Here is a 19,287-nt window from a genome sequence, read left to right as displayed (position 1 = left end):
AAAAATTACCATAAATATTTGCTTAACTTTGATTTTTAACTTTAGCTGTGACAGTTTCTAACGTCTTCCTTGTATTATCTCAATCGGCACACCTCGGTACCAGGTTACAGAAAGAGCCGAGTCGATACGAATGCGTGTTACCTCATTTGCATGGCCACGGTGATGCTGAAAGTTCCACCCTGTGTGGTTATAAATAGAACATACACGACACATTATACATACATACGGTCAAAACACGTACAGATGTGGTAATCAAGATACCGTCTTACATAGAATGTTTAACACATAAAACTAAGGACCATTAGTCATTTATATCATACGGAATATATACATAATCTTAAAGAAGACGCACAAATATGACTTCTATTTTTGAAATATATTCTCCTTTGGTCTTAGATTGTTGTGTTATTATTGGCTAATATACGCCAAGGCAAGAGTACTTGGGATGATTTTAATTTATTCATTATTGAAAATGCATAATCACGAAGATGGAGCCTACTACGGAAGCCAAATGTTTTTGGGTTGTTTTTTTCTTGAAATTTCAAGATACATACCAAATAAAATTTTCAGGAAAATAACCTTGAAATATCAAGATAATAAGTTGAAATTACAAGTTAATATCTTGAAATTCTAGTTAGCATCTTGAAATTTCAAAATTGCATCTAGAAATTTCAAGGGGGAAAATGGCCCTAAATGGCTTCCGTAATCTAAGCTGCTAGTGGTTATCTACGGAAACCTTTTAGGGCCATTTGTTTTTAAAAAAAAATTTCGATAGTATCTTAAAATTTCAAGATACTAAGTTGAAATTTCAAGATATTTTCTTGAAATTTCAACTTAGTATCTTGAAATTTCAAGATAGTATCGAAAGAAAATAAAAAAACAAATGGCCCTAAAAGGCTTCCGTAGTTATTCGAAGGCGTTGTATTTGACACGGGTATCATAGTTGTGTTTGCAGTGTTTCGCAAACTGTTTTCAGCCAACTTACGTTTTGATAATATTTGTAATTTTTTTTGTCAAATCCAAGTTTCAAGTACATACAATTTTGGAAACACAAAACAGTTGTCGTGCAAGACCTCTGTAGCTTAATATATTAAGGTAAAAATAATATGCATTTAATTTTTTCTCTCCTTCAAACCGTTGACGAATGACAATAACCACATGTTCCAACCTGCTTTCACGGCAGATTATGCATGTTTCATTTATCTATAATGAATAACTGCATTCATAATTCTTTGATAACTCTTTTCACTACATAACAGAAAAAAATCTTCCAGATCAAAGAGAGGATGTGCTTCTTACACAATCACAGTATCATGAATAACAGCTACATCAGAAATGCATTTGCCTTCGAGTATATTAAAAACCGCTAGGCAATAGAGAGTATACATTTAAAAACTGGATTTGATAAAAAATACAAACGTGTATACTTCCTTTTGCCAGCAGTATATTTTTTCCTACAAAACCACGTTTAAAGGTAAATCATTAAATATTTACATAGGTGAGAGAGCTGTTTTGAAATATATTTAAGTTATTTTTTTTCAACAAAATATTTCATTTTTCATGCTAACTTCTTGCTCCAAAAATGAAATGTTCTTGTACGTTTCAAATACATGTTATAATAAAAGCACAGATAGTCATTGAGAGTGCGATGTTAAATGACATAATGTATTCTTTGTACGAAATGGTTCCTTGTTCACATTCGTGGGGAGTAACTTTGGCAGTGATAGCATAATCGATCAATGATTTTAAAGGATTTAATACAACACTATTCTATATGGTATAAGACATCATTATATCATGTATAATAATGCTATTGATAATAATAATAAACATAATGTCTTATGATGCATCTGTTGCTAACAAACCTACATCAAACGTTTTGTTCATAATTCGTAAATATAAAACTGAGCCATATTAGTACTGATTGTAAAAACGATTGATTTTTCAACAAGCACCCGTCGTATTTAAGATTTTTCTCACATGATTTGTTGTTGTTCAGCTTAATTAGGATAAAAAGGTCGAGTACAGTTAAACACATTAATTAAACCAATTATTACGCATCTTAGGATAGTAAGTGACACTAAATTATCGACATAAATATATTTTCTGAAATATCCGTTAGATCTTGTTATTCCATAGCAAGTGGTTCTGTTAAATTCTGTACAACTGAGGTAAATTTGCCTGAACTGTCACGGGTTCTATTTCAGTTTGTACATGAGGTAAAATATGCGAGATAACGCCTTTTCTGTGGGACACGTTTCACAAATACCATATTTGTCAACACAACACGCGCTTTCAATTTATATGGAAAAAGGTCAATTTGGAAGAAAATTCGAGAAAGCCATCGAGCGACAGCCAAAGACTGGAACACCTAAAATAACACGTGACATAAATACTTTACAACGGATTACCCGTCTTGCACAGGACAACGATGTTCTTACAATCACTACAGCATCTTCACTGACCTAGGGGTCGATCCGATGACGCTAAAAAAGCACAATAATGTAAGCCTCGTCTCAAGATTAAGCAGCGTTTGGAATGAGCACTCGATAGTTTCCTTTAAGGGAATAATTGTTTAAAATATAGCTACTAGATGAGCGATGGTCAATATTTTATTTCGGCGCAATACATTTGTATCCCGATAATAGATACTACTCAAAAGAAGTTAAAGATCGCGAGTCTTTCATATTTCAAGTAAATATGTCATACCATGACAGCGTAACTACAGCAATATTAACGAATCGGATGTTCCTTAACATCTTTTGAGTAGTATACTCTCATGATATTTTTCATCTTACAGCCAATATCACATTTTGCATCAAAGTCCCTTTCAGCGCATACCGATGTAACGTACAGTATGTGCAGTACATTCATCAGGATATAAATGCATTGCATTGCAAGATGTTTCACGATCCCAGAGCATTCAACTGTTCTTTAACCACCGTCACTGAGACAAACATACTTCTCCTCTGATGCTAAAATATATATGCAACCCGGTGTATAAAAGATATATAGTCTGGTAGTCGTGTATATTACAACAGCTTAAATGTTAATAAATGCATTTGGATACATATTCGATGTCTGCATTGCTGACCCGACGCTGGATCAACAATATGTCATGGTGGCCATATTGAACTTCAGATGTGAACAATGTTATTTCTTGAAAATACGACAGACATTTCATCACGGTAAGAGTCCTGTTAAAGTGTAAGACGGTTCGTGTACTTAAACATATGATCGTGATATATATGATTTGACAAAAATGCTCAGCAGAAAAAAGTGACTATTACACGCAATTTGATCACAGCGCTTATAGCTGATGAATTTGGTGATCGGATCGTTTTGTCAGCGGTACAAACGTTCAGTCTGAACCCACAGTACTGCCACAGCCATGCCACAACACTGTGCTCGCAAACTGGTTGTAACAGACCCTGAAATTTCATATACTTATGTTTGCATTGAATTCAGGTTGGGTGGCAAAGTTGCATTGGATGGTACTGTATTGCCGACGTATTTCACGCAGGAAAGCACATACAACCTGTCGCGTGTCTCCTGATATGCCATGCTAGTCTCTCCCAAGATGACCAAATCTTCTAAAACTTCTAATACATGACATGGTCGGTCCCTAATCAGAGTTCTAAAGTCACGCTTCAGACGCAGATGACATCAACATTTTCCTGACATGAAGTATATAAATTATCATTTCAAATCGGCATTCCATCACAATGTAAACATGTTAGAAATGTTTATACAGCGCGCAATATTGTATTTGATATAGATCAGTGTAATTTAGGGTTTGTTGTCAACTACCCTTCTGTCAACTGACATGACGGGTGTTATACGGGACGAGAACCAGTTGACACCCATTTGATCACCTGAAGATCCCGAGGTAACACACGTTTCCTCCTTATATATAGAACTAGTAATATACAATTAGAAACGCTTCAACCAATATACATTCATATAAACATCTTTGTTAACACACTATATATTTTGAAAAATGTACAAGTTCCTTTGATCGCCTGCTCAGAAAGCGCCGACGCAAATAAAAGTTTATTAGAGGTTTTTTTCCAAAATGGAATATCCTTCAAACGGCATCACTGATACATGTTAACGGGGAGGACGTGCCAAATGCGAACATTATACCACGCGTATCCATTTGCAAGGTATAGTTTATGCGAGTCGTGGTGTTGGCAGGTACACATGACGCATGACGCGTCCATGTTTGGCTTACGTCTTTGATAAGTTTGGTATCCACGATGCGATAGTTGAAGAGTCTCCGTTTCTTCCAGACACGAGCGTGTGGTACAGGGCGTGGTACACTCTCCTTGGATGCGTTTCAATAAGAAATGGAAAGATCTGGTATAGAACTCCACAGAATTCAAGGTACAATTAAAGTTGCACTATCAATAGTCAACACACAATATGCATATTTGGACATAGTAGCAACTCCATTGTAAATAGTCCGCCTCGCACTGAACACGAACTATGTGTGTTCCGTTACTTCCAGGACACTCACAGTTTGGAGGAAAGGTTCCAGGTCCTTGATACGAACAGTGTACTCATCCTTGTTTCCGGAAGGACTTGGAAGAGTCTTGTGAAAACAAAATTCTGGTTTTCACATTGGTCTCTACCTGCATCTGCTCAGTTCCAGAGTCTTGTGGCACGTTTTGCATTTGACATAGCAACACCAGTAGTACTTGCACTCACACCTCTCCACTACCTCCATGGTGAAGCTGTGGAAGCCACGCCCACAGCACATAGAGTCGCAGCCGCCGGATTCATAGCTCCTCTCGTCACAGAACCTGAAATACAAATAATTCAACATTAGTTTTGCCGTGAAATGTGAGGAGATTAAGCAATCATCTGATGGCGGTAGAATGAGGCTGGGGGCACAGTGTCCGTGGAGACGTACCTTGCAACAGACACCTTAGAGAATCCTAGGGAACTATGGCACAGAGAGTAATCTGTGTTTGGTGATTTAGATAATCTTGGAGTCAGATGCTACAGATAAACCAAGGGAAATATAGTACAAGATTTTATTGTTTGGTTTGTTGTGTAACGCCGCACTCAGCAATATTCCAGCTATATGACGGCGGTCTGTAAAAAATCGAGTTTGGACCAGACGATCCAGAGATTGACATCATGAGCATCAATCCACGCAATTGGGAAACAATGACATGCATCAACCAAGTCAGCGAGCCTGACCTCCCGATCTCGTTAGTCGCCTATTACGACAAGCGCAGTCGCCTTTTACGGCAAGCATGGGCCGCTAAAGACCTATTAAATCCCGGATCTTCACGGGTCTGGTATAAATGAGAGTCAGATGGTTAGGAGAATCTGCGGAACAGATGATATGGTGCAGAGACTACTAGGTTCAGATGGAACAAAGAATCCCAGGGTCATATTGTAGAGGGAATCCTAGGGAAATATGGTACATATAATCTTTGGGTCGGATGGTCCAGAGAATCCAACGGTCAGAAGGTGAAGAGACAAATGACTCACTCTAACAAATTCGATATTTTCCTCTCAGGAAGACAAGGAATTAAAACTATTTGAACTTGACCTGAAGCATGCTGCCCTAACTGAGACGAGACAACAACAGGCGGGGCGATAGTAGCTACCCCTGTGTGTTTCCTATCGACGTGTCAAGTACACATTAAACTGTCGGTAGTATCATGTTATAAGATACCAAAGGGCGGACCAACTCTTTGACAGCAAACAAGGAGTTAAAATATTTAGTAGATAATTCTTTCAGGCCGGAAATGCAACTTCATGTTTTCCAACCTTACTATGAAAATATTAGATAGTAGTTGCCACACCTAGGCTAGCTATGACAGATGTCAATTACATTCAAAATATTAGGACATATTGCATATCTACCAGATCGTAGACAACATAGAAGGCAGACCCTCAGTAAGAGCTGAAGGAGTACCTTGAAGTGGAAGCTCATTAAACAAAAATGGCGTTGACGCGATAGATTATTCGGATTCTGAAAGTACTGTATCTTATCTGGTATTGATAGTGTAATACGAAGGCACGAAGATCTCTTCCGTATCAAACATGACTGTCACTTTGGACATCCAGTCAGTTCGACTGAGGCTGAAGAACGCATCCTGTCAAGGAACATACACCACCTGCCTTCACTCAAACATTTCAACCAGGTATACTGCATCACTACCTCCATGCTGGACCCTTGAAGATCCGGCGTAGAATAGGACTTCAGCAATTGGGTGAGGTGAGGTGAAATGGGGTTTAACGTCGCGTCCAAGATTATTGCACTTATATAGCCAAGTGCATGTACGTGTGTGTGTGTGTGTGTGTGTGTGTGTGTGTGTGTGTGTGTGTGTGTGTGTGTGGCTGCTTGTAATAGTCCGGACTGATGCCGATTTATAGTGCTAGCTCACTGATCGAGATACCATGCCACAGTTTAACATGAATACCCCCCTCAGACACAGTATACTGACTCCGAGCCGACCAGTCCTTGTTTTAGCCCCTTAATGCCGAGCGCCAGACAGGGTAACAACAAGTACCATCTTTTAACGTCTTTTGGTATGATGCGGCCGGGGATCGAACCCTGGACCTTCCGCTCTCTGGGCGGACGCTCAACCAATTAGGATACGAGGACATGCATCGGCCAAGTCAGCGAGCCTGACCACCCACTCGAAAAAACAAATTGTCCCAGAATTGTTTTGAAAACAATAATTATTCAGACTTTTGATAAATCTTTTTGTCTGTCACGAAATATACATTGTTATATGCGGTTTTTTCAAAAACAAACAAAAAAACATTAAGGCTCAAAATATTAATTAAAAAGATATTTCTGGTTTTGCATCTGGACCTAGAAAAATATCCGGTCTCCATACAAAGTCCCTGTCGCCCCCGCAATGCATGCAATGGAAGTTGAGACACATGCCTCGTCATGTGTATTTCCTCGGAGGGATTCTGGGTTAGAATTGGCCCCAGCAACCTATTCTTGTCGTAGGAGGCGACTCAATAGATCGGGTGATCAGGCTCGCTTTCTTGGTTGATTGCGTGTCATCGTAAGAGCGTGGGACCTTATGATATCAGTTACTGCTTTATCTGGTCCAATCTTGATTATTTTGTTTCTCAAAAGAAAACGGAGGGGATTTACTGTATTTTTATGTGTAATAATTTCGTCTTCTCCAAGATTCTTCAGGTTGATTTGTGCACTAATTGGTTAGAAGATCTATAACATGTGCACATGGTGTCACTGCTGATTTTAAAAGGACCAACGTTGGTTGAAGTTCTGAGCAAGATGGACCAAACAGATTAGATATTCAGGCCCATTGTCAGTGCAAGGGGGCGGTTGGTTAGCCTTGTGGTTAAAGTGCTTGCCGGTCTCGCCGAAGGCCCGGGTTTCAGTTGCTACAAAGTCCATTTCTGGTGTCCCGGACGTGACTTTGCTGGAATATTGCTAAAAGAGTCGTAAAACCATATTTACTCACTGGAGTTCAGACAGCTAGCACTGCAAAAGTATTATGCTAAAATTATATTTAGGACCTCGATATTTCCAATCAAAATAGTACACCGGGTTTACTGGAGGTCGTAAAACAATAATCTTTTCATTGTTTTCCCATCGCGATGTAATAATAAAACCAATTAGAATACATTTGAACACACCGCTGTTTCGTAATAGTATTGAAAATACAGTTTCCAAGCAATAAAAGGAAGAAATTCTCTGAAGTGTTCTTTCGCCTTCGCCTTTATTTATTAGTACAAGGGAGGCCAGAGCGAATCTCCTCGTAGCATAAATGATCTACGATGACGCACATTTGCAGAAAATGAGTCTTGTTTCCGTCACTTCGACAATTTATGACTGGCTCTATCACATGTTTACGACACCGGCATATGTTGTGTCTGGCAAAGCAATAAGACTGCACACAGTCTAGAAGGTCTAAGGAATACATCGGTGCGCGCATTTCTCTTGTGCTGGAGCTGTTTATTGTATTAAAAGTTTGATAGTATTATAAATCGAACAGAGCGTGATTATGAATAGAATACATTACTCGATCATCACCATTGTAACCTCTTGAGGGAATAGCATAAAAAACTTGTGTTTTTATGCCACAATACCAGATTCGATATATAGGCAATATATGTGATACGGGGTGAATGACAAATTGAGAGAGAGAGAGAGAGAGAGAGAGAGAGAGAGAGAGAGAGAGAGAGAGAGAGAGAGAGAGAGAGAGAGAGAGAGAGAGAGAGAGAGATATCATATATTTGGTGTAGACAAGACTGCACATACAACGCTTTCACCATACGTTCTCCATGAGGCACGGCAAACACGCCGATGTCAAATATTCATAATAGGTATCACACATTATTTTAGGATAAATTTGTACACCCTGACGCATGAAAAGGAAGGTGGGGTTAAAAGGGGATTAGCGGCGCGTCCAAGATTATCGACTAAAACCGATTTTACAGAGCTAGTCCAGTGAGATACCTTGCCTCAATTTAACATGAATACCCCACGCAGACACAGTATACTAACTCCGAGCCGACCAGTCCTTGTTTTAACTCCTTAACGTCTCTAGGTATGACGCGATCGGGGATCGAATCCCGGACGTTCCGCTCTCGGGGCGGACGCTCTACCACTAGACCACGGAGGCGGTCCTGGAAAGGAAGGAAGAAAACAGAGAGGGGTCACTGACCTTCCGTGTGTCCCTATTGAGCCTGTCTTCTCATCCGGACTGCAATAGTCTGGAGACTTTGTATAATATATGAGTTGATCGTCCCGAATGTCTCTGATGTTTTTCCTTATAGGAACTAGCACTTTCATTTTCTTTTTTCTTTTCCTTCTGACTTCCACTGCAAGAGCATAACGGTCTTTCAAAGATGCCCCAATTGTCTCGAAATCTGGCAGTGCTTTCCAGCAAGTCTTTATAGAACACGACCCGGACACGCCATGACACTTGCAGGCCGTCGTCAGACTCTCCGTCACCACCTGGAACACAATACACGTATTACATACACCAGATCAAGTAGATCTACATAACCTATACTGGGAGACCTACATAACTACACTAGGTAGTCTACATAAACTACAGGCCCTTGATAGGTCTTCAGCAACCCATGCCCGTCGTAAAAGGCGACTATGCTTGTAATAGTTGGTTGTTTTGTTGTTTAACGCCGCACTCAGCTATATTCCAGCTATATGACGGCGGTCTGTAAATAATCGAGTCTGGACCAGGCAATCCAGTGATTAATATCATGATCATCGATCCACGCAATTGGGATGATGACATGCATCAACCAAGTCAGCGAGCCTGACCACCCGATCCCGTTAGTCTCCTTTTACGACAAGCATGCATGTAAGAGACGTCTTACGGGATCGGTTGGTCAGGCTTGCTGACTTGGTTGATGCATGTCATCGTATCCCAATTACGTGGATCAATGCTCATGATGTCAATCACTACACTGACTGGTCCAGACTCGATTATTTACAGACCGCCCTCATAAAGCTTGAATATCGTTCCGTGTGGCGTTAAGCAACAAACAAAACAAAACAAACATAAACTACACAAGGTAGTCAAATATAAACTACACTACGTAGACCTACATATACTACATCAGGTAGTCAAAAATATTTTATGGTTGTACATAACCATCTGACAACCATTCTTGACATACCTATGATAATCGTACATCACGCTAAGTATTGGAGACACATCGACGGCATTCCTACTAAAAGAGAACACATATATCTTCCTAACAATGACAGTGAACCTTTAAGGAAGGAATATTTGCTTCAAAGTTCTGACGCCAGATCTGAAATGAGTGCACGTCAGTTTCGTGGCAAACATCCCCCGCATCAAAGTTATCTCTGGTATAATCAAACGAGCTGAAAAAGCTCACAAAATATTTCTGTCTACTGTGCCTATCTTCGTGATGAGCGTTCTAACTGAAATCGCAAATTTCTTATCAGCCAATCGCACTTCTTGTTCCCATTCTCTGCGGAACACTTAAGTGTTTCCGCCATTTTGTCCGTGAGTAGACGAACATTTGTCGAACATAATTTATCGCTGAATTTCAAGACTCCTTGATACGACACAGGGCCATGACTGGCTTTGAAATCTTACGAAGTCAGAAAGAGACATAAGCAGTCAAGATAAAGGAGAGCTAATCAGGCAGTCAGAATGTGTTGAATTGTGTTGCCAAGATTTTAACAACTGTAGCATGCCAAAATGTTTAACAGACAAACCAAAACTGAATTGCAGGAGCTCGTATTCATAAACCATGAGGGCATTACGGGGTAGAATAGGTCTTCAGCAACCCATGCTTGCCGTAAAAGGCGACTATGTTTGTCATAAAAGGCGACTAACGGGATCGGGTGGTCAGGCTCGCTGACTTGGTTGATACATGTCATCGATCCCAATTGCGTGGATCGATGTTCATGATATCAATCATTGGATTGTATGGTCCAGACTCGATTATTTTACAGACCGCCGTTATATAGCTGGAATATTGCCGAGTGCGGCGTTAAACAACAAACCAACCAACCAACCAACCAACTTAAACACAATACGAGAGATACTAATATGAAGAATGTTGGCATTATATCTAAAATATTATTTTGTATCCACTACGGACGACTACACAAGTACACACACAGGATTGACTAATGGATAATTCAGACGAATGAAAGAGTGTATGTTGCTTGACGCCGCAGTCGTCAATATTCCCAAAAGATCAAGACAGCCTGTACGTAATCGACTCTGGACCATGCAAACCGGTGACTGAGAACAGATACACCTATCCACGCCATCGCGCCACGTCACTAAACCTGAACACGTGGTCGACCTTAGTGGAGAGGGTACAAGTGTGGTGGACTAGCATTGTGGCTAGAGTGGTCGCTAGTCGCGATGGAGGCCGGGGTTCGATTATCCACATAGATAAAATGTATTAACCTCACTTCTAGTGGGGGCGGTCGGGTAGCCTAGTGGTTAAAGCTTTCGCTCATCACACCGAAGGCGTTCGATTCCCCTCTTGGGCACAATGTGTGAAGCCCATTTCTGGTGTCCCCCGACGTGATATTGCTTTAATATTTCTAACAAAACAGCCTGAAACCATACTCACTCGACCTTAAAACCAAAGGGGCGGTCGCGTAGCCTAGTGGTTAAAGCGTTCGCTCGTTACACCGAAGACCCGGGTTCGATTCCCGACATGGGTACAATGTGTGAAGCCCATTTCTGGTGTCCCCCGCCGTGATATTGCTGATATATTGCTAAAAGCGGCGTAAAACCATACTCACTCACTCACTCACTACTCCAACAGCATTGTTTGTATGTTTGTTGTTTAACGCCTCACTCAACAATATTCCACTTATATGACGGCGATATATAACTAAATAGGGACCAGACAATCCTGTGATTGACATCACGCGCATAGACCCTCGCAATTGGGAAACGATGACATGCATCAACTAAGTCAGCGAGCCTGGCCAGTCGCCTCTTACGGCCAGCATGGGTTGTTGAAGACCAATTCTAACCAAATCCACACGGGGTCCAACAACTTTGACTGATTCGGGAGCGGGAGGGTGGCCTCCTGGGTGGCCAGGAGCCTGGTTCGATTCTCAACAAAGGTAAAATATGTGGCGCAATATTTCTTTGTCTCCCCCGTCGTGATTTGAATGGAATATTCCAAACAGAGCGTAAAATCCAACCCAGTCACTACGAACACACCTCAAATGGGTCCGTTTTTAGAGCCTCTACTACCATGCAAAGAGACGCCTCAGAACTTGTTTTATTACATAATTTATAAGCATCTTAAATAAAAACATCCGGAAGTAGAAACTACAGGTGTAGCGACGATACAGGTAGAGACGCGAGTCAACACCACAGTACATAGCAAACACGAGTGTGTACACGGAGGTGGGGCCATTGGAGCCTAATGAACTAGGCCACCGTAAATAATTCCCTTTTTCGTTTGATACGTTGATCGAATCTTGACAGATGTCCCTGAGGAGACGCTGTGATTTATGCGCATCTACTTGAGCGCGTGGTCAGTAGAGTATAGTCCCTTTGATATGACGCATATACGGCGTGCTATATATCAAGGGAGCGAGGAGCTAAATAGCTAGCAAAACAAGCATTGTTGATATTGTCGATCTTAATAAAGGCACCGGAGCTGAATAAAGGACTAACTGCACTTGCGTTCACGATCAACTTCAAAACGTAGGTAGGGAGAAATCGGATATTCTTTCAAGCCAATCTAACCTTATAAACCATTACCATACATCTGATAGACATGTTTAAAATTATTTATATATTTTTTAAGATTATTGTGAAAGTGCTTTGCCTTAAGAACTGTAGTTCACAAAGTTTATTTTCGGTTTCCTCCTTGGATGAATTACGGGCAGCCAGGCCTGCAAATTTGATGAAGTCCTCCACTTACTCAAATGATTCACGTATGTCGTTCTATAAAATACATTAAGTTTAAAAGAAAATCATTCCACCGCCACGTCCGAATTCAACCTAAACATTACCGACTTCCATAATCACACAGAGACATCGTCTCAGGTTTGACACAACGTACTTAGATATATCTCGCACAGCTCCTCTACAACATGTATTTATAATTCAATTAGATTCAAGCAGATATTTGAAAGTGAGAAGGTTGACTTTCCTGTAGAAAATGGATTGAATAAGTGTGTTGGGTTTTACGCAATCTCAGGATCATTCAGTCATATCACGGAATATATCATGTTATAATTCATTCAGATTCGGAAAAAAATATATTTAAAAAAAAATAATCTACCATGTAATGAAGCAAATATCTGAATGTGAAAATGTTGACTTTCATACAGAAAATAGATTAAGTGAGTGAGCTGGGTTTTAGGCAGTTTTAGTTTCATTTAGCTGGAGTGAGTGAGTTGGGTTTAACGCCGCTTTTAACAGTATAACAGTATTCCAGTTATATCGCGGCGTGTCAGCTTCATGTGGGAGGAAAGCCCGAAGTGATGCAGGTCTCAGACGTTTACCACTTCAGTGAAACCCACGAGCACGGGTATGGTGCTGACAAACCTAGAAACATAATCGGGGCGAACCGTGATTCGAACCCACAATCATAGGTTTCTGGCGTGTCCAAGGGACGCAACTCTGGACAGCGAATCGCGGCGCCTTAGACAACTGGGCCACCCGTGCCCCTATTTAGCTGGAGACGCCAAGAATAGAATTCACTCATTGCTGTTTTTAGGGAATGGAACCTGTTGACGTCGACATGAAGTCACCACTTTAACCACTGCGCTACCTAACCATCCCTACAGTGGATTATGCAAAGTTAGAGATTATATTATTCCATTAAATTTGGAAACAATCAATGTCTCATATTTTGAACTGGGGGGAGACAAGGTGAAACTTCACGTCCCCCGTAAAAGATTATTAGCATTAAAACATATTTTATGGTAACGTTAGATATCAAAATATTTAAAACATGGACGAATGTTTCAACCCTTAAATTGTTGTTACCCATCACATAGTGTGCTGTGATGAGACAAGTGACCAAAATCAAAGTATATTTGACTGCTTTAGAAAAGATACTGTTTCAAGGATCGACTTTCACATATAAAAAATGTTTTACTGCGTCAAAAGACAGTTTGTCTCACGCCAAAAAATGCGTCTCCTAACAAATAATTATGGCAAGGATATTGAGAAATAAGTCTTTGATAAAACTGTCCGAATGGTTAAAAACAAACGTTTTTATTCATTAAAGCGTTTGGTGTCACCAGGTAATATCCTAAGCCGTTCCTGAAAAGCGCCTTGGGGTTAAAACTGACATATTTATAAAGTAATCCTGTCTCCTTGAATGAACCCACCTCCCGTCGTACACACCTGTGGCGGCAAATCAACGAGATCAAAGAAATTCAGGTGGGGCATTGTTTCTCGCATGTATACTACCTGTCTACATTTTAGACACACGTTTGAAACAGACATGGAAATATAAAGCTTGGTGTCAGACACCGAACGATATCGATTAATTGCTGTAGAAAGAAAATGAATTTAATGTTGTCTTAGTCATTCTTTTAAGAAAAGAAAAAAGAAAAGACACAATACGTGTTTCTGCATGAGTTGCGAATGGGAGCGTTTCTCACCATAAAATACCCTTTGGATTGAGAGCAGAAAATAAACGTGGTTTGCACCGTTTGACCACTGATGAAAATACCTCAAGGATCATATAACATTGTTAGTGTTTCTCAGAAGCCAGCAAAAGCAAAATAGCCGTTCATCTTACACAATCGTCAGAAATACATTGGACTTTCTAATTTGTTGGTCAGATGGTCAAAGGTTAGAATAAAATCGCCACACTGATTTGCTTGCCATATCTGACATGGCGAATTGATCGTAAATCAGAAGATGTTGACGGGGAATGAGAGTGAACATACAGCGTTTAATTAACGTATAGTTAAGCGATTAGGTGATGTAGTGATTATCTTAAACGAACAATCAAGAAGGGGTATCATTAGTGGGTGGAAAATAATCAGTGCAAATTCTAACACCTCGTTCTACGTCGATTGGCTGTCATCACTATTTGATAGTGATTCATAAACACATGCTCATGATACAGTCGGAATCGGACAGTCGTAAGCAGATATTGCTTATGATTATGGAAAGGGATTTTGCTGTTTTATAATAATATGAAGAAGAAGAAGGAGGAGAAGAGAATGAGAAGAAGGAGAATAATAATAAGAAGAATAAGGAGGAGGAGAAGGAGAAGGAGGAGAAGAAGAGAAGAAGAAGGAGGAGAAGAAGAAGATGAAGAAGAAGAAATAAAATAATAATACTGGTAGGCTTTGGATACACCATCGTCCTCGTCAGACCCGCAGCCCCTAGACTGAGACAAGCATGGGGTACTGGGGGCCTAATTAAGTACCACACCCTAATTAAGGATCACTCTTTTGATATTTTTTTATTCATATATTTTTTTAAAAATTTATTTATTTGGTTAGTTTTCCCCTTTTGGGGGTGGGGTGGGGTGGGGTGGGGTGGGGTGGGGTGCTGTGGGATGGGGGTGTTGTTGTTACATTGCTGTCCAGCAATTTCCAGGATTGGCTATTTACAAATAATCCAAACAGAAAGTTTTATTCTATTCACATTTTCTTACATCGAGGCCAACAGGACAAGAATAATTTTTACAAGTAGTGTCAATGGGGCCTGGTATGTTTCAAATCAATAACTTCTAGTTACTTTCTAATAATAAAAAGTCTATCAACAGAAACAGCTGAACATAGAATTACGTTTGTATTTTGGGTATTCATAAGATGTACCAACTTTTGGTCATCTCGGTAATTCACCGAGAAATAACGTATATCTTTAGTTCTTTCTACAGCATATAAAGGACATTCAAACACGCTGTAAGTTTCGGCAATGGGGATAAACTACTATGCATGCATGTATGTCAATGTCCCTATCTTTGGTTAGCTGGTTGGTTTGTTGTTTAACGCCGCGCCCAGCAATATCCCAGCTATATGACGACGGTATGTTAATAATCGAGCCTGGACCAGACAATCCAGGGATTGATATTATGAGCATCGATCCCCGCAATTGGGATCGATGACATGTATCAACCAAGTCAGCGAGCCTGACCACCCGATCCCGTTAGTCGCCTTTTACGACAAGCATAGTCGCCTTTTACGGCAAACATGGGTTGCTCAAGACCTATCTTTGGATCTATAAATGTGAACATTGTGGTCGTTAAGACCACATCTAAAAACACACTCTTGCTCATTTTTTTTCTGGACTTTCCACAAAGTGATCGTTGCGCTGCGATGATCGTAACCCCCATACTTTAACATACACTTACGACCGTCGTAGTGTTAAGGTGATCGTAACTCTCATACTTAAACATAGACTTACGACTGTCATAGTGTTAAGATGATCGTAACTCCCATACTTTAACATAGACTTACGACAGTCGTAGTGCTACAATCGCTTTGTGGAACGGGGCCCTGGTATGTACAAACTTTGTTCGTTCGATGACAAAGTACGATTGTCCATAGAGTGTACAACTAACAGACAACACAGGAGTGAGTGAGTATGGTTTTACGCCGCTTTTAGCAATATTCCAGCAATATCACGGCGGGTGACACCAGAAATGGGCTTCACACATTGTACCCATGTCGGGATTCGAACCCGAGTCTTCGGCGTGACGAGTGAACGCTTTAACCACTAGGCTACCCGACCGCCCCACCAACACAGGAGCTACCGTCACCTCATTATCGGTTCACTGCCTCCAGCCCTCCAAGAATGGCTGCAGCCGTTTCCCTATTACTGTCTAATTGAACAGATACATTATTTGCACTATTCATTACCTCCGCTACATGCTACCCTATAATAACTATTGTCAATCACCGTTATCACCATTCGTAAGCGAGGCACAGAGGGGCTTCCGTCCTTACCATCAACCTATCCTTAGTGAACTCTTGGGGGCCCACCTTTATCTATGGAAGACCAGTAGCGACATATATGCCAAGGCGTTACTGGTAATTAAATGAATTTGGCTGCGTACATTACTTTAATTAATGAATTTTCCCTCATGTTAAGAGGGTGCTTAACTACACGAGAAGGTGAAAGTGGTGCTAAAGAGGCATTAGGCCACGAAAAATGGATGACCGTTGACATTCGTTGATCACTTTATCATAATTAGGGAGTACACATTTTATTTTTAATTATCCGATGATCAATAGGGACCAAACATTTGATATTCTATGAACTATTTGTTCACTGCGAATGCTGAATGGTGTCGAATGAGTTATTAATGGAGATATGCCACTGGACAAATGGGGATGGCGTAACAGTTACAGTTAATCGTATTATTATTTGGTTGGTTTGGTTGGTTTGTTGTTTAACGCCGCACTCAGCAATATTCCAGCTATATGACGTCGGTCTGTAAATAATCGAGTCTGGACCAGACAATCCAGTGATTAATATCATGAGCATCGATCCCCGCAATTGGGATCGATGACATGCATCAACCAAGTCAGCGAGCCTGACCACCCAATCCCGTTAGTCGCCTTTTACGACAAGCATGGTCACCTTTTACGGCAAGCATGGGTTGCTGAAGACCTATTCCACCCCGAATCTTCACGGGTCTAATCGTATCAAGAGACTAAACGGATTAATACTACTTGTCACGGTACCTCATGAATTAAGCAAGTATGTCAAGTATATCCTATAAAAAATACGGCAACACAATTCATAGAATTACGATTAAGGGTTAGTTTGACATTACCATAAAACTTGAAATAAACAAGCGTCGGCGGCAAGCACGTGATAAGCCTGGACCACCAACATAGCAAATAAAACAGAATAGCTCCGAGATATCTATCTCCAAGTTTAAAGGTCTCTAAGAGGGTCTTCGTGTCAGTTCAAGGCAGTAACCTTCTGACTTATCCCCCTCATCTCCGCTTCCGACAGGACCAATATTATCCCCCATGATAACACGGACGCGCTAGTGCCGGGATATCTAGCTACCCTCAAGGTGCTTGCTACTATGGCTAGAATGTACCAAAATCGTCGTACGAATTTATTAAGAAAACAAAATCAGTTCGGTGTGGACGATATAAAGTCAAATTGCAAAACAAACAAATATATTTAAGAATTTTTTTACAGGTGTAGTAAAGGCAAACTGTTGGAAAAACGAAAACTAAACCACATGTTTTATTAATTAAGTAAATTTTCTACACACCAAGAAAAATAATGTCAAATCATTCGGAAAACCCCCGACTAGAAATGTATATATCTAATTAAAATGTATATGGGGAAACAGACAGATTCCAGTCTAGACTGATATATCGACATTGCCCTTCAGTACACCATACACCTTTTCACAGGTGTGTGGGATGGACGCGGTAGCATTTATCTATTTCCGGCTGAATAAATACAATTGTATTTTACATTAATATTTATGGGAAAGGACTTTTAACATGAGCATCAACGATTGCCCCTAGGCCTAACATTGTGCGTCAAATAATAGTCTCGTGTGTATGATAGGATCTTACATTGCCAACAATTGCCGCCTCACACCACCTGAGCCGATCACAGTGGAAAAAAGACTCTGAGAGATGCCCTTTGCTATATCGTGGATGGTACAGGGTGGGTGTGCAGTCATTACACTCAATCTGTACTTTGAGTTCACATATGTCCCAAAGAAAAGGATTGCCTTAATAGTTTATCCATATTCTGTCCGGACAATCAACGGAGCTATCATAACACAAAGGCTGAAGCGATGAATCTCAATTTTGATTGATGGACAACACAACGAATGAACTATATCTTAGTAAGTAAGGATAAGAATTTAGGGATGACCAACATCTTTATTACAATTACGCTCGACATTTCGGTGTACACCGTTATCAAAGAAGTTATAACTTAGGAGACGGGCAATTTGATATTCGGGGTGGGGTGGGGGATGTTTTTTTCTGCTACAGCTGCAGAACCAGATATTTGTTGTTAATAAAAACAATGTAATTTTCGCGGAAGACCTTTTTCAACAGTCTGAAGCATAAGTATCATTTTTTAACATTTTCTGGGACAATATATTTTTGTCGAACCTGGGACTTCCAAGCCCCAAGAACACCAAGTTGATGGACTCTGTCCATCTCCGCCATGTCCTATGGGTAACTCATCGGCAAGACAACAGAAGGTCTGTGGGAGACTTCATACTCATATCCGTCGAATTAAAACTGACAGAGGAGAAGCTGTTTCTTCCCATGGCTTAATATCTACCTGTGTAGGTAAAGTGAACACGGTGACTGGGGGATACCCATCAGGGATGACGGATGATCTCCTCCCCCCTCATAGACACCTCATTACCCAGGATGATGGAAGGGGGCCCCTCCCCGCCCTGACACTCAGACGCTGGGGACGGGAGGGTGTTTGTAAGGCGTAAGGGTACAAATTACAAAGGGGAGATAATGTATTTATGTTATTAGGAATTTGTGGGTGGGGATCGGGATAGGGGTGGGTTATGAGGGTAGGTGCGGTGTTAACTGTAAGGAAATAGGAACCCATTTTCCTGTTTTACACAGATTTCGTATCGCTACGACTGTCGACGTGAGAGTTACGACAATCGCAGCGCTGCGATCGATTGATATATATTCTGGACCATGTTCAACAAAGCGATCGTATCGCTACTGCTATCGTAAGTCTATATTAAAGTATAAGCGTTCAATCGTCTTGGCGCTACGCTCGATTTGTGCAGCGGGGCCCCTGTTTGTAAAGGGTTATCAGCGTTACGACTATAGGCAGGACGTTGTTAAAATGAACT

At 40.6% G+C, this 19,287-nt stretch overlaps 1 protein-coding gene across 1 annotated transcript in view; it reads right to left on the bottom strand.

Annotated features, from left to right (window-relative positions):
• Positions 1–4,453: 4,453 nt before the first annotated feature.
• The window catches only part of LOC139447409 (protein Wnt-11b-2-like), a 102,871-nt gene continuing 88,037 nt past the window's right edge, over positions 4,454–19,287 (bottom strand). Inside the window, exons 4-5 of the mRNA XM_071228742.1 lie at positions 8,676–8,968; positions 4,454–4,805 (exon numbers count right to left, since the gene is read on the bottom strand). Of these exons, the coding sequence (XP_071084843.1) occupies positions 4,631–4,805; positions 8,676–8,968 (468 nt within the window). The 3' untranslated portion in view covers positions 4,454–4,630. The remainder of the gene's footprint in view (positions 4,806–8,675; positions 8,969–19,287) is intronic.

This window comes from Haliotis cracherodii, unplaced genomic scaffold (genome assembly GCF_022045235.1).
Source record: "Haliotis cracherodii isolate W230 unplaced genomic scaffold, xgHalCrac1.p SCAF_7, whole genome shotgun sequence".
NCBI classification, from domain to species: domain Eukaryota; kingdom Metazoa; phylum Mollusca; class Gastropoda; order Lepetellida; family Haliotidae; genus Haliotis; species Haliotis cracherodii.
The sequence above is the reverse complement of the archived record's forward strand: the minus strand, read 5'-3'. Positions and strand labels throughout refer to the sequence as shown.